Consider the following 14,498-nt stretch of genomic DNA (forward strand, 5'->3'; position numbering starts at 1 on the left):
TCCATAGTTATTTGATCAAATTAGTTAAACTTCCATGTTTACACTACTGAGACATCTTGGAAAGAGATGTCATTTTTTTAAAACCCATGCAGGGGCAGAAAGGCAGTGGGTTTTGTTTTACTTTTTGTTTCATATATGCTCTAGTTTTGTCCTGTTTAAAAAAAGAATAACATGAATAGCTGTGAAAAAATACATGGCTTGTAATTAGTTAATATCTAAGCTTTTCTATGATGTTTATTAAGCTGTAAACATATTGTTCATATACTCCAGTGCAATAAACATTTCAGCTTAATTAACTGGAATTCTTGCTGCTAATAAATGAGGGAAATAAGTGTAAGTAGCAGTAACTGGTATTAATAACCTAATGAATATTAGTGAAGATTTTGGTATTGAATGGCTCAATATCTTAAAAATGGTTAAATGAGGGGATGTGGCTATAATACATGTTTAAGTGGGTTGCACAGTATTCTTTAGATTTTATTCTTTTAAAGGACCATTTGTTGAATAAATCCCTCTTTTGTGATTTTTAAAAAAAATGTGTTATATTGCATTAGGGTGATGCAACTCCTCTGGAAAATAACTTCTTTAAAGCTTCCTTTTGGTCTTGTACACTTATTGTACCTTACTATTCTGTATCTACTGTGTAACTAGCACACTTTCACTAGGTTATACATTTTGCTGACATGGATGCTTGTGTACAGAGGAATATCTGCTTCATAAGAAAGGCAAGCAGAGTGGTAAATCTGTCCTCAGCAATTTTGATTCATCTCACTTGGTATTAGACCTCTAACCCAATAACCCAGTAATATTTGTTCAGAGGAGGCAATGTATATGGTACTGTTTATAGTATGAGCTGAGGGATGGGAGAATAGATTCTCTTCTGCTGTGCAGCTTTTTGAGGTGTACGGTGGAGGACAGAACAACAGTCCTGGCAGGATGCACAGTAGTATAAATACTGTTTGCAAAATTACACTTCAAAAAAAAAAAAAAAAAACAACCCTCTCCACGCTTCTGTTGTACCCTTCCAGGGCTTTGAAGGCAGTAGACCAAATTCAGAGTGGGTCCTTCCCTGCTTAATGTTTTGTCTTTCAGTCCTTTCGTCCCCTTGTTCTGACACAGGATTGTAAGAGGGTGCAAGGCACTAGCCCTGCTTCTGACTGTCCTGAGTAAAAAGTGGGGGCTGAAGGCAGGGTTGCAAAGACTGGGTGGGTATGACTGTAAAGCTGTTCCCTACCCCCTGCCTGTGAACCATGCCTAAAGGGGGACGTGCTGCGCCCTGCACCGCTCCCCCCCTTGGGCCGGGGGCAGCGCTGAGGCCCGGAGCCTTCCCGGCTCGTTACAACCCTCCGGGCTTCTAGCGGCAAGTGGAGGAGGAGGAGGAACGCGGGTAGCTCCGCCCCTTCCCGCTAGCAGGCCACGCCCCGTTTGCGCCGAGTCACCCCTCCCCTCCTCGGCACTTCGCAGCGGCTCTAGCGCCCGGGTCCGCAGTCGCAGATTCGTCGCTTCGCGTTGGTGGGAAGAAACCCGGGCGGAGGAGCGTCCCTGGCCCGCGGGATTAGGGAACCCTGCGCGCGCTCGACCCCCTGCCCCCGTCAGCGGCGGGGCCACGGGGCCCCTCCCCCACCGCCTCCAACTGGCTAAATCTCGACTCTGTGCCGAAAGTGGGAGGCTGCGGGCGGCGCCTCGTTTACTTCCCGCAGCAGGAGCGACTGAGTCGACGTGGAAGCTGGTGGCGGCGGCGGCGGCACCATGGGTGAGGACCGGGGGGCTGCGGGGACGGGTCTTGCTGGCGCTTTGCCGGGCGGCGCGAGACTCGGCCCCACAGTGCCGGGCGGGGGCCCGGGCCGCGCTGCTGCTCGGGGGCGGGGAGTCGGGTCACCCCCCCCCCCCCCGCCCTTGGCGCCGGCAGGGGAGAGAGGAGGGGAGAGAGGGGAGTGGGAAGTCCCGGCCCGGCCGAGGCGACTGCGTGGGTCGGTGCCGTGGCGGACTGTGCCATTGTCGCTACTTCAGGGCGCGGTCCCTGGCGAGGGTCGGGGGGAGCAGGCAGAGCTTCCCTTCCCGGAGCCCCCAGCAGCGGCCGACGCGCCCGCTTAAACGCCGGTCGTGTCTTTACAGCGGCCTTTGGGAAAACCGATGTAAGGGCGCTACAAAGGTAAAGCTGGGCCAGAGGCTGCACCCGCAACCACAAGTTTGTCAGGGAGGCTCAGTGGCTGGGGCACTGAGTGGACTGGGACCCGGAGCCATGGGTTCAGTTCCCAGCTCTACCACCACTTTACAGGGTGACCTGGCCAAGTCAGTTCCTTACCTGTGCCTCCATTTTCCCATCCGTTAAAATGGGGATAATGATACAAAGCTCCTTTGTCACGATGGGTGTAAAGTGCTGTAATCTCCCTGTCTAGTCCCAGTGCCACAGTCTCTGCTGATCTCTCAAGTAACTTCATCTGATAGTTCTTCAAAACCATACTTGAGACATTGCCATTTACCTAATGCAGTACGGTATCTATTTGAAGGAAAACAAAGTTAAATGCAGCTTTATATGTTCTGCTCTGTACAACTGAACACCAGGAATGTTCTTCAAAGTGTTGATGACTCTACTAGAGCTATCAACTCAATATTTGATACTATGGGTGTAAAAATACAAAGAGAATCTGAGATGGATATATTGGACTGAAATAGAATCTAGTAGGATTTATGCAGACACAGCAATCATTAACCACAAACAGTAGTATCTCTGGTTGTGAAGCAGTTTCCGATCAACCTTGCTTTTCTGTTGATCACACTTCCTCAAAGTGGGTGTATTTCTAGTGGGGCCCTCTAGGGATTGGCTCTTGGCCCTATGCTATTTAACATGGTTATCAGTGACCTGGAGGAAAACATAAATTCATGATTGATAAAGTTTTCAGATGATACACATATTGGGAGAGTGGTAAATAATGAAGAGGACAGGTCACTATACAGAACGATTTGGATGGCTTGGTACAAGCTATTAGTGTATGTTTTAATACAGCTAAATGCAAATGTACACATCTAGGAACAAAGAATGTAGGGTATATTTACAGGATGCGGGCCTGTCCTGGAAAGTAGGGACTCTGAAGATTTGGGGGTTCTAGCGAATAATCAGCTGAACATGAGTTTGCAGTGCATCATGGTGGCCAAAAGAGCTAATGTAATCCTTGGGTGCTTGACCAGGAGTCTCAGATAGGAGCGGACAGGTTATTTTACCTCTGCATTTGGCACTGGGGTGTAACTACTACTGGAATACTGTGTTTAGATCTGATGCCCACAATTCAAGAAGAATGAAATTGGAGAGGATTCAGGGAAGAGCCCCAAGAATGATTAAAGGGTTAGAAAACATGCCTCGTAGTGAGAGACTTGAGCTCAGTCTATTTGGCTTAACAAAGAAAAGGTTAAGTGGTGACTTGATTACAGTCTATAAGTACCTACATGGGGAACAAATATTTGATAATGTGATCTTCAATCTAGCAGAGAAAGGTATAGCAAGACCAGCTGGAAATTGAAACTAGATAAATTGAAATTAGAAGGTGTAGATTTTTAACAGTGAGGGTAATTAACTGCTGGATCAATTTACCAAGGGTTGTGGGGGTTTGTCCTCACTGACAATTTTTAAATCCAGATTGGATGTTTTCACTGAAAGATCTAGGAATTATATTGGGGAAGTTCTGTGGTCTGTGTTGTACAGTAGGTCAGATCATGTGATACCAGTGACCCCTTCTGGCCTTGGAGTTGATGAAATCATTTTGGGCTGGACACGTAAGCAATATCAACTGGAAATAAAATTAGATTTAAAGCTTTTTGTTACCTCATCCTGCCCCTTTTATTTTCCTACCACTTTGTGTTTTGACAACCACTTTGAGACCCACATAAATAAAAGGGGAAACTGGCTATACTATTTCTCACAACTTCCAATTCTAGTATTAGGTGTTATAAATATAGTAGGTAAAATAATTTTCAAATAGAATAGTAACTTTAAATTGGTGGTGTCCCTTTATGTACCACATCTTGAATATTGTGATCTGATCTCTTTTTAGGCAGGATATTTGCAAAATTGTTGACAGGTTGCAGGAGGACATGTCCCATCCACCCAAAACTTCTTATTGTCAGGCTTGTAAAGTTAAGGGGAAAGAATTATCTCGTAGATATGCTAGTTATATAGCTAGCAGCAAACAGACTGCCGGACAGATTGGATGTGGAATACCAAATAAGGATGTTACACATTAGACGATTGACACAAAGTTAACTGGAATGGAGTTATGAACTAAGGCCTCACTTCAAAAATAGTTTTATCGCTTGTGTAACAAAACTCAGCTTGGGTGGTGCACTCTTTGGTCCTACAAGCATGCCTATTCTAATCGTAACAGTTTGATGTAAAGTTTCTCATTAATTTGATTTAGAGGTGTCGCCTATAACGTCAAATTTTGAACCTAGCCCATCTCTTTAAAGCTCTGAATTTAAACTAACAACTGTCTAGAATGTATTCCACGTGGATTAAAAGACTTGTCTTGAAAAGGAAGTCAGGTCATTAACATCTACGCTAGTTTGCAGTATTGTACTGTTTCTCTCTACAGTGGAAATGAAGACAGTTGAAGCTGTCGCTTAACAATCTGTCTGTTCAGCCACCCTTTTCCTATTCCTGTCCCAGCCTAGGTCAACACTTCTGAATGTGGGTTAGACACCTGTTTGTATACGTTTATTGTCAGTACACTTTCATAATCTTTAACATTAAAGACATGGCTACACTTAAAACACTGCAGCAGTGCAGCGGCACCGTTGTAGTGCTTCAGTGAAGACACTGTTCCGCTGACAGGAGAGCTGCTTCCATCGGTGTAGTTAATTAACCTCTGCAAGAAGGAATAGCTATGTCTCATTGACAGCATTGTCTCCACCTGTTGAGCTTCTCTTGTCAACATAGCGCTGTCTACAGCAGGGGGTTAGGTCGGTATAACTGCATTGCAAGGGTGTGAATTTTTTCAGACCCCTGAGTGACGCAGTTATAGTGATGTAAGATTATAGTGTAGACCTGGCCTCAGTTAGCATATATCAGACTATACAGCATGTACCCTATTAAACTAGTAAGTGTACGTGTGGGTGGGTCATACTGAAGGAGAACTTAATTTCCTTTCTAACATCAGGTTTTGAAGGTCCCTGTGTAATTTAGTGCACCAGAAACATAGAGGGCAATAGAAAAAGGAATAAGCATTTGCTTCTCTACTGGCAGATAGTGAACTAACAGCAGGAAAAATTGCTTCTGACACCTGATCTTGCTGACTGAGGTCAAACTTTTGGAGAACAGGAAGGGGTAGGTGTGATTGAGCTGGCAGGTATGTAACTAATCAACAGCTTGAGCTGTTTTCACTTCCCCTGAAGGGAACAATCTAGTAGTTCAGACTAGTGGATATTTTTAAAGCAGATATACTTCCTGGTGTTCAATAGGACACGTTGTCAAAGCTCTCTGACTTCTTAGTGTTAGTGCTACTGTAACATGGTACTGAAATTTTGTTTCTGTTCTGTTTTTAGGTGGCTTTTTTTCCACTATCTTTTCCAGTTTGTTTGGCACTCGGGAGATGAGAATCTTAATCTTGGGACTAGATGGGGCAGGAAAAACAACAATTCTGTACAGGCTACAAGTTGGTGAAGTTGTTACCACCATCCCCAGTAAGTGCTTCTCTAAAGACTAACTGATCCAGTGAAGATCTAATACATACACTTTCTTTGTTTATGAAGTGTGCATGCACAAGGTTTGGTTTAGTTAATCGGTGATCTTTAGAAGTTGCTGGAACCTCATGTATCCTTGTTTGTGTGTCTTCCCATATGCAGCTACACTGAGAAAGTATTTAATGCTGCTAACTACAAACTAAAGTGTTTAGCCACACATCTGAATTTTGTTACCATAAGTTTGGTAGGTTCTTGTTATAGCATTAATGATGGCAGTCCAGCAAAGTCAAGCTCTCAAATGTATCTTTAACATGAACTCTCTGAAGGCTCTGTTTGTCTACACATCAAATTCTCTAGACAGGAAAGAGAAAGTTGTGCTAAATTCATTTTTGCTCTGTTTACGTTCATTCTCACAGGGAAAGCAGGGGTCCCTGGGCCTAAGCTTTTGTTATAAACAGCATCCTTATTTAAAACAACCATATATGTACTTTTGTAACTCCACAAATTTTTTAAAAGTTACTTTTATTTCTTTTAAAATACTGCATTTTATCTCAGTCAAAGCATAGTGCATTTATTTGATCATAAAAAAAGCAGCTAGTAACATGATCTATGAAGAAGTATGGACTTAACTAGCTGTGTAGGCGTTAATTGTACTTGTGAGGATTAAAGATTCTAGCTGAAGTTGGAATGTATTACAGCTCCTCTCTTGCTGGAATGTTCTTCCCCAAGAGCAGCACTAAGGTAGTCTCTCTCTATATATTTCAGCAATTGGTTTCAATGTTGAGACAGTAACATACAAGAATCTAAAGTTTCAAGTCTGGGACTTGGGAGGACAGACAAGTATCAGGTAAGAAATTTCACATTACTGAGACTGATACGGCATAACCAATTGGAATGAACGCCTGGGACCTGATATTCAGAAGTGCTGACAACATAGAACTTTGGTGGGAATCTTGGGTGCTCTGTACTTCTGAACATCAAGCCCATAAATTTGATTTTTAGAAGCATTCCAGTTATGAGGGGATAGTGGTTGTATGGAATGTTCTTAGGTTTGGTTTGGCTAAATACATTAAACTTTGCAATCGAATTTTCTGATACAAAATACAGAAACTTTATCTGCATGCAAATAAAAATGTTAAGGAAATAAGGTCTTTAAATTTTTTCTACTAATCTATGCAGTGTTGAGATAATAGAAGCTGGTTATGCTTAGCTTTATTTCCATGCATCTTTGAAAATATCTCGACATTTTAGCATGTTAGGCTAAAATGATAAATAGGGCTGTCGATTAATCGCAATTAACTCAAAAAATTAATTGCTGTTTTAATTGCACTGTTAAACAATAGAATACCAATTGAAATTTATTAAATATTTTGGATGTTTTTCTACATTTGCATATATATTGTATTCTGTGTTGTAATTGAAATCAAAGTGTATATTTGATCATTTTTACAGTGCAAATACTTGTAAACAGGGGAAATAGTATTTTTTAGTTTGCCTCATACTAGCACTGTAGTGCAATCTCTTTGTGGCGAAGGTGCAACTTACAAATGTAGATTTTGTGGGAGGGGAATGTTATATAATTGCACTCAAAAACAGAACAATGTGGAACTTTGGAGCCTGCAGGTCCACTCAGTCCTACTTCTTGTTCAGACAATCGCTAAGACTAACAAGTTTGTTTGCATTTGCAGGAGATAATGCTGCCTTTTTCTTGTTTGCAATATCACCAGAAAGCGAGCGCCGGCATTTGCATGGCACTTTTGTTGCTGGCGTTGCGTATTTGCATGCCAGCTTTGCTGAACATTCGTATGCCTCTTCATTCTTTGGCCACCATTCCAGAGGACATGCTTTCATGCTGATGATGCTCATTTAAAAAAAAATGCGTTAATTAAATTTGTGACACAATTCTCCCCTGAGGAGTTCAATGTCTCCTACTGTGTTTTACCCACATTCTGCAATATATTTCATGTTATAGCAGTCTCGGATGATGACCCAGCAGTCTCGGATGATGACCCAGCACATGTTCTTCATTTTAAGAACACTCTCACTGTAGATTTGACAAAACACAAAGAAGGTACCAATGTGAGATTTCTAAAGATAGCTATAGCACTTGACCCAAGGTTTAAGAATCTGAAGTGCCTTCCAAAATCTGAGAGGGACGAGGTGTGGAGCATGCTTTCCAAAGTCTGAAAAGAGCAATAGTCCGATGCAGAAACTACAGAACCCAAACCACCAAAAAAGAGAATCAACCTTCTGCTGCTGGTGCCTGACTCAGATAATGAAAATGTACATGTATCGGACTGCACTGCTTTGGATTGTTATAGAGCGGAACCCGTTGTCAGCATGGACGCATGTCTTCTGGAATGGTGGTTGAGGCATGAGGGGACATGAGTCTTTGGCGCATCTGGCACGTGGATGTCTTGTGATGCCAGTGGCTACAACAGTGCCATGAGAACACCAGTTCTCACTTTCAGGTGACATTGTGAACAAGTGGGCAGCATTCTCCTGCAGGTGTAAACAAACTTGTTTATGTGATTGGCTGAACAAGAAGTGGGACTGAGTGGACTTGAGGGCTCTGAAGTTTTGCATTTTGTTTTTGAATGCAGTTTTTGTACATAATTCTACATTTGTGGGTTCAACTTTCATTATGGAGAGACTGCACTACAATACTTGTGATAGGTGAATTGAAAAATACTATTTCTTTTTTTTACAGTGCAAATACTTGTAATCAGAGTACTGTACACTTTGTATTGTGTTGTAATTGGAATTAATATATTTGAAAATGTAGAAAACACCCAAAAATATTTAAATAAATGGTATCCTATTGTTTAACAGCATGATTAATTGCACAATTACTTTTTGACAGCCGTAATGTTAAATTTAGGAATGGGTAACAAATTCCTTTGAAAATTTTAATGAGTAATGATATAGTACAACCTTGGGAATGTGGTCATCTCTTGCAGTGGATAGCCTTTTGTGGAATCTTGTTTGCCGTGCTTCTTTCAAAAATAGACTTTTACAAACTTTAGTTGCTAAAGATCAAGAACTACTTTCCTCAGATGCCAACCTCACTTTTGATCCTGAATAAAATACTTCAGTAGGCACAATTCTTCTAAAATGAAGATTTAATTGGGAACCTAGTTAGTTACTAGTCAGTTTGAAGGATCAAATCAGGTCTTATTTTTTGTTTGCTTTAATTTTTTTGCCTTAATAGCAAAATCCACGGCAGATGCTTTTTGCACAACTAGTTTTGTGAAACTTTATTTAAAGCTTAATTGGAGTTTTCATGGTAAAAGACAGGGCTTAGAAACACTTAGCTGAAATATCTGTAGCACTGCCCCTCAAAACAATGAACTTAACTTTGGCACATCTTCATTCTGCCAATAAATAGTTGTCCACAAGTAGTTTTACTCCCTTCTTCTTTGAGTAATAGTGTTTGGAGTGGTCTGCTCCTTTCCTCCCCTTTTAAGATACTAGTTGCCTTTTAGGCCACTTACCTGGTGGGGACAACTTGACTCTCCCTGAGCAAGTTTTTTTTTTTCCAAGCATTGGCCATCACATTGTTATAATTGCCATTGTGTTGGGTTCCTTTCACTTAGTAAAACTAAACTTTATGTGAACTAAACTAGCCTGTTCTTTTCTAGGCCATATTGGCGGTGTTACTATTCAAATACAGATGCAGTCATTTATGTAGTAGACAGCTGTGATCGAGACAGAATTGGCATTTCAAAATCAGAACTTGTTGCTATGTTGGAGGTAAGAAAACAAAGATGCCGTTTAGATAATTAAGATACTAATTGCAGATCTTTCTTCTTAAAACAAACCAGCACCTACGACAATGAACTCTGCTTGGAATCAAGTTGTCTTACATCCTTAGGAAGGAAGTAGCATATTATAGTAACTCTTCACTTAACGTTGTAGTTATGTTCCTGAAAAATGCAACTTTAAGTGAAATTGTTAAAGGAATCCAATTTCCCCATAATGTAAATGGAGGGGTTGGTTCCAGGAAAATTTTTTTTGCCAGACAAAAGACTCTCTCATAATATAAACAGTTTAATAGTGTACACAATAATGATGATTGTGAAGCTTGGTTGAGGTGGTGAAGTCAGAGCATGGAAGCAGGAGGGATATTTCCCAGGGAATGCCTTCCTGCTAAACGATGAACTAGCATTTGGCTCAACCCTCAAGGGTTAACACATTGTTAATATAGCCTCACACCCTACAAGGCAGCAGGAATGGAGGAAGGAGACACATCATGGCAGAGAGAGTCGTGCATTGCCCCTTTAAGTATGCTGACCCCACTCTAAGTACACTGTCTTTTAAGTAGATCAGCAAGTTCCCTCCATTGGGACCCTGTCATGACTCCCGTCCCACTCTGTGGAGATGAGGTACAGGAGTGGGGGGCAGCAGACACCCTAACAATAGCACCCCTCTTCCCCCCCCCCCCCCCCCCCCCCGCACAGCAAGCAGGAGGCTCCTGAGAGCAGCTCCAAGGGAGAGGGCAGGAGCAGCACACTGCAGCTGGGGGAGAGGGACAGCTGAACTGCTGCCGCACCGCGAACTTAAGGGGGCTGCTGGTCCACCCTGGTTCCAAGCCCCCACCAGCTAGCTCCAATAGGCTGCTCTTTCTGCAAGCAGTGGACAAAGCAGGGAGCTCTGCCAACCAATGTTACAAGGGAGCACTGCACAACTTTCAACAAGCATGTTCTCTAATTGATCAGCAACGTAACAATGTTAACTGGGATGACATTAAGTGAGGAGTTATTGTACAAAGCTTTTGACTGCAGAATATTTGCAATATGTTTAATGCCAGTTCAGATAAGCCTTTGTGTGGGCACTAGCCTGAATATAATCTGTTACTAGCATAGCTTCTTAGTGCTTTGTCATTATTCAAGGTCCAGTTCTGCCAGCCTTAAACTTAGTGATATCAGTGATTTTAATAGGATTACTTATGAAATTTAGTATCTTATGATGCAAGGGTGGCAGAATTGTGCCCTAATTTAATAAACTTTGAATATCTTTGTTAGCCCAATGAATGATAAAAATCTATACTTGGATTTAAAGTATTCTGTAAAACAGTCTGTTTGTTTGAAACTGCTTTCTAAGGGAAACGGCATCAAATTTTAGTTTAGGTTTACCAGTAAGTCTAACTTTTACTTTTGAAGGATTTACTGTATATAAAGACTGAAAACTGAAGTTTTCTCTACATTGAATAAACCTGTAGTTTGCTTTAAATTCTCTTGAGGTCAGGGGAAGAATATAGAGTTACTTGCATAGATTTCTTTTTTAGGAAGAAGAGCTGAAAAAAGCCATTTTAGTGGTGTTTGCAAACAAACAGGACATGGAGCAGGCCATGACTCCCACAGAAATGGCAAACTCACTTGGCCTACCAGCTCTGAAGGACAAAAAGTGGCAGATTTTCAAAACCTCTGCAACCAAAGGCACTGGGCTTGATGAGGCAATGGAATGGTAACTGTTTAACTCAAGTCTTGATAACTAATGCTGTTATAATGTTCCTCAAAAGGATCTAACATTGGATATTTTTGGTGCTAATTTTAACTTTTTTTCCAAGTGAACAAAGCATGAGCCCATAGGCTACATGATTATTCCAGGGCAGCATGCACAACTTCTCAGCATATGGGAAATGGAGTCTTCAGTAAATAAACTCGCTTAATTTTTTCCTTAGGTTGGTGGAGGCCTTGAAGAACCGGCAGTAAAAACAACCTTGCCACATGATGGTTAAACACATCCAAGCATCCCTTTCGTCAAGCAAGTTAATGCCACGTACTGTAAATAGAACTGAGGGAATTGACTGTTGTAAAGGGAGCTGACTTGTCTTGTAAACATACACTGAACCAACTGAATGTCTGTCTGTATTATATTAAAATACTCCTTCCTTGCTCTCCTTTGTTATGGTATGTACTTATGTTAATTTGTATGGAAGACTTAATTGACAATAGACTGACAGGTTAAAATAAATTTTTGTTATGAATTTTAGTAGCATCACCTATTTTATTCATGTAAACACTAAAATCTTTGAAGTCTAAATATTTCTGTTATGTGCATGTCCCCCACTTGAAGCCTGTCACCTGTTTTGAGCTACTTTAGAGTGCTGTTAGAAACTCAACGGAGCATTAGTGCTCACTCTCATAGATCATCCCCACTTCTTAGTCATGAGTTGAAAAGCCCCCCTGGAGATGAGGAAAGTCTACTTTAGAAATTAGTATCTAGATGTTCAGAGCTGGAATCTCAGCTGCAGGATATATCTAGCAGTCTTCCAGATTTGAAGCAAGTGCAGGGTTTTTTGTATTTTAACACATGATGGTAGCAAGTTTTTGTTTGAGCAGATAAAATATTTTTCAAAGATGCTGTCCCACAAATGTTACTATTGCTCAGTCTTAGAGGCTAGGACTGAATGTTACCTTAGGTAAGTGATAAACTCCCTGTAGCTGTGCACACAAGGTATTTAATGTGATGTCCAGACTACAGGAGTGCTCATTACCCTACTTTGCACCATTTCAAGTTGGGGATGGGTGAAGTAGCTTCCTTCTCTTTGTGTTAGGAGTAGTTCTCCCCCTTGGCAACTTGGTAGTTGGCAGAACCTTGCTCCTTTCTATGGTCACATTGCAAAGTTAAGTGATTATCAACTGCCCTTGTAACTACCAGAGTATTGGATGTAGCTGCCTTCTGCTGTAAATAAGTGGAACACTAACTCTGCTGTTACCGCTATTCTCTGTATTCATCCTTAACCCAGAGAATATTTAAGGGACTCGCACGGCTTTTTATGGTAGATTTCATGTGCGCAGCATACCTGAAAGATCAGGGTGGAAAACTGAACAGGTGCTTTCAAGCATATTTAATTAGAAAAATGCACAGTCTTAGTATATTAAACTGTACATGCATGTGTTTCATATTTTACTCATGCATGGCAAGTCAGCCTGTTGCATTCTCTGCATGAAAGGAGAGCAAACAACTTGATGGTTTTTACATAAGATCTGTGCAGACTTTACAATTAATTACAATTTAAATACATTAAGATTGAACTCATGTAAAAAAAAAATACTGAGAGGCTGTAGCTCTCTACCCTGTGTTAGGTGTTGGAAAGAAATTCAGTGCTCTGAATATCTCAGCAAGTAGAGTCCTCCAGTACTGCACAATCAGGTTTATGCGTCAAATATATACATGACCATACAGCTGTTTCCAAGTATGTTTCATTCCACCATTGCTAAGTCTTTGAGCGCATGGCTTCTTGGTTTCTTTGCCTTGTAGCCAGGGCGCAGGAATTCTATTTTCCTCTTCCTTGCTTCTATTTTATTCTTATGTTTCTTCAGCTTCTTCCTGGCAGCAATGTCAGGGTTCGCTACAGTCTAATAAAAAGCAGAAATTAATTTTGTGCTTTTCAAGAATATGGTGATGTTTAAAGCAGACATTGTCCCTTTAAAAAAATCTTTCTGATCAAGCACCTCTGAAGTAAGGTGCTGCCTTTAAAATTTCTAGTATTGTTTTCTACTAAAAGGGCAATCAGAGTTGAGAATAAAGTCTTACCTGCAGTGCTCTCTGTTTTTTCCTGATAGCCCTCTTCTGACTAGCCTGTTTCTGCACAGAAGCAAAGGCAAGTGAAAAGGTCTCCAGGCCAACTAATTTCTTGAGCAGTTCTATGATTTCCTGGGATAGGTTCTTCAGTGTTGGATCTAGTAAAATAAAGAGATGACTTCTTAAGTCCTCATTCTGAAACAGTTTACTTAGAGGACTCTGCTTGTACATTACTGATTTCTCTTCTATTTGCATGAACACACACTCTAAAAGTGAAAATTTGTCTTTGATGCTTATTTTCCAATGGCCTAACCTGCATGTAACATTGGAACTTACCCCCAGACAGCATGTTTCCTGTAGAAATGAATTGCACATTAAGCAGTGTTCAGGAACGTGTTAAACAGGAGTTGCACTGTCTTTTTTTGGCCATTTTTCAGTGAGCCACAATGGACAGTACTTATTCAGGAGTGTCATGGGAGGGGGAAACAGCTAACAAGGGCAGAAACAACTAAGGAACCTTTCATACACTTCAAGAAGTGTACTCCTGCCTCCAGATCTTAGCGCTTCATATTTGTAATAAGCTTGCCTGTTTCCCAACTCCCCATCGTAGCTCTGTGTGTGCGCCACACCTCATGGTCACCATCTTTGTCGGTCAGTCTGGTTATATCACCTTTCCCTCTGCATGAGTCCCCTTCTTCCATCTCATGTTCTCACCTGCATCACTGCTTTCCCCATCTAAAGCTCCTCTGCTGCACTATCCATATATGCTTTAGCTTCCACTCCCTGAATGAAGGCATCTGGGTGTGAATGACAGAGGGTGTTTGGATTGGGGCTGTCTGCATGGACAGTGCAAAGCAGAACAGAGCCAGTGCCATTTCCTTAGTGGGGTTTGGCACTTACCTTGTTCTGCGTAGGTGCTACTCAGCTCTCTGTGCAGAGGGGTGATGATTGTTGGAAGGTATGGCTTGATCCTGTCTTTCCCAAGATCCACTGCTACAGCTCCAAGGAACTTAAAGATGCAAGTTCTCTGAAAGTACAGACATGCCAGAAATGAGAGACTGGAAGGGAAAAAAACCCACAGCTCTGGTTCTCAAACCTTTTTTTCACAGACTACCTGAAAATTGTTGAGGGTCTCGGCGGACCACTTAATGAACTTTCCAAAAGTTGTTTGTACCATTAGCTAACTATTGTAAAGTGCTTTGGATAAAAGCGCTAGATATAAAAAAAACGTAATAAACATTTTTTGTTCTACAAATAAAAGCGCACAACTCCTATTTTAATAGCAGTAGTCTTAC

General features: G+C 41.4%; 2 protein-coding genes across 2 annotated transcripts in view; one reads left to right on the top strand and one right to left on the bottom strand.

The window, feature by feature from the left end:
• Positions 1 to 1,506: 1,506 nt before the first annotated feature.
• On the top strand, positions 1,507 to 11,573 carry ARL1 (ARF like GTPase 1). Its single transcript, XM_084648217.1, has 6 exons — positions 1,507 to 1,753; positions 5,536 to 5,673; positions 6,439 to 6,520; positions 9,315 to 9,426; positions 10,961 to 11,139; positions 11,357 to 11,573. Exons 1-6 carry the CDS (start codon positions 1,750 to 1,752, stop codon positions 11,385 to 11,387), a joined length of 546 nt encoding a protein of 181 aa, XP_084504343.1. The 5' UTR covers positions 1,507 to 1,749; the 3' UTR covers positions 11,388 to 11,573.
• A 1,231-nt stretch (positions 11,574 to 12,804) lies between these two features.
• UTP20 (UTP20 small subunit processome component) overlaps positions 12,805 to 14,498 on the bottom strand; it is an 80,267-nt gene continuing 78,573 nt past the window's right edge. Inside the window, exons 60-62 of the mRNA XM_084648204.1 lie at positions 14,104 to 14,230; positions 13,216 to 13,361; positions 12,805 to 13,037 (exon numbers count right to left, since the gene is read on the bottom strand). Of these exons, the coding sequence (XP_084504330.1) occupies positions 12,882 to 13,037; positions 13,216 to 13,361; positions 14,104 to 14,230 (429 nt within the window). The 3' untranslated portion in view covers positions 12,805 to 12,881. The remainder of the gene's footprint in view (positions 13,038 to 13,215; positions 13,362 to 14,103; positions 14,231 to 14,498) is intronic.

Source organism: Lepidochelys olivacea (genome assembly GCF_965140295.1).
Source record: "Lepidochelys olivacea isolate rLepOli2 genome assembly, chromosome: 1".
NCBI classification, from domain to species: Eukaryota; Metazoa; Chordata; order Testudines; family Cheloniidae; genus Lepidochelys; species Lepidochelys olivacea.

Coding starts and splice junctions, on each gene's coding strand:
- ARL1 (XM_084648217.1), top strand. Junction 5,674..6,438: donor AGTTGTTACCACCATCCCCA/GTAAGTGCTTCT, acceptor TATATATTTCAG/CAATTGGTTTCAATGTTGAG. Junction 6,521..9,314: donor GGAGGACAGACAAGTATCAG/GTAAGAAATTTC, acceptor GTTCTTTTCTAG/GCCATATTGGCGGTGTTACT.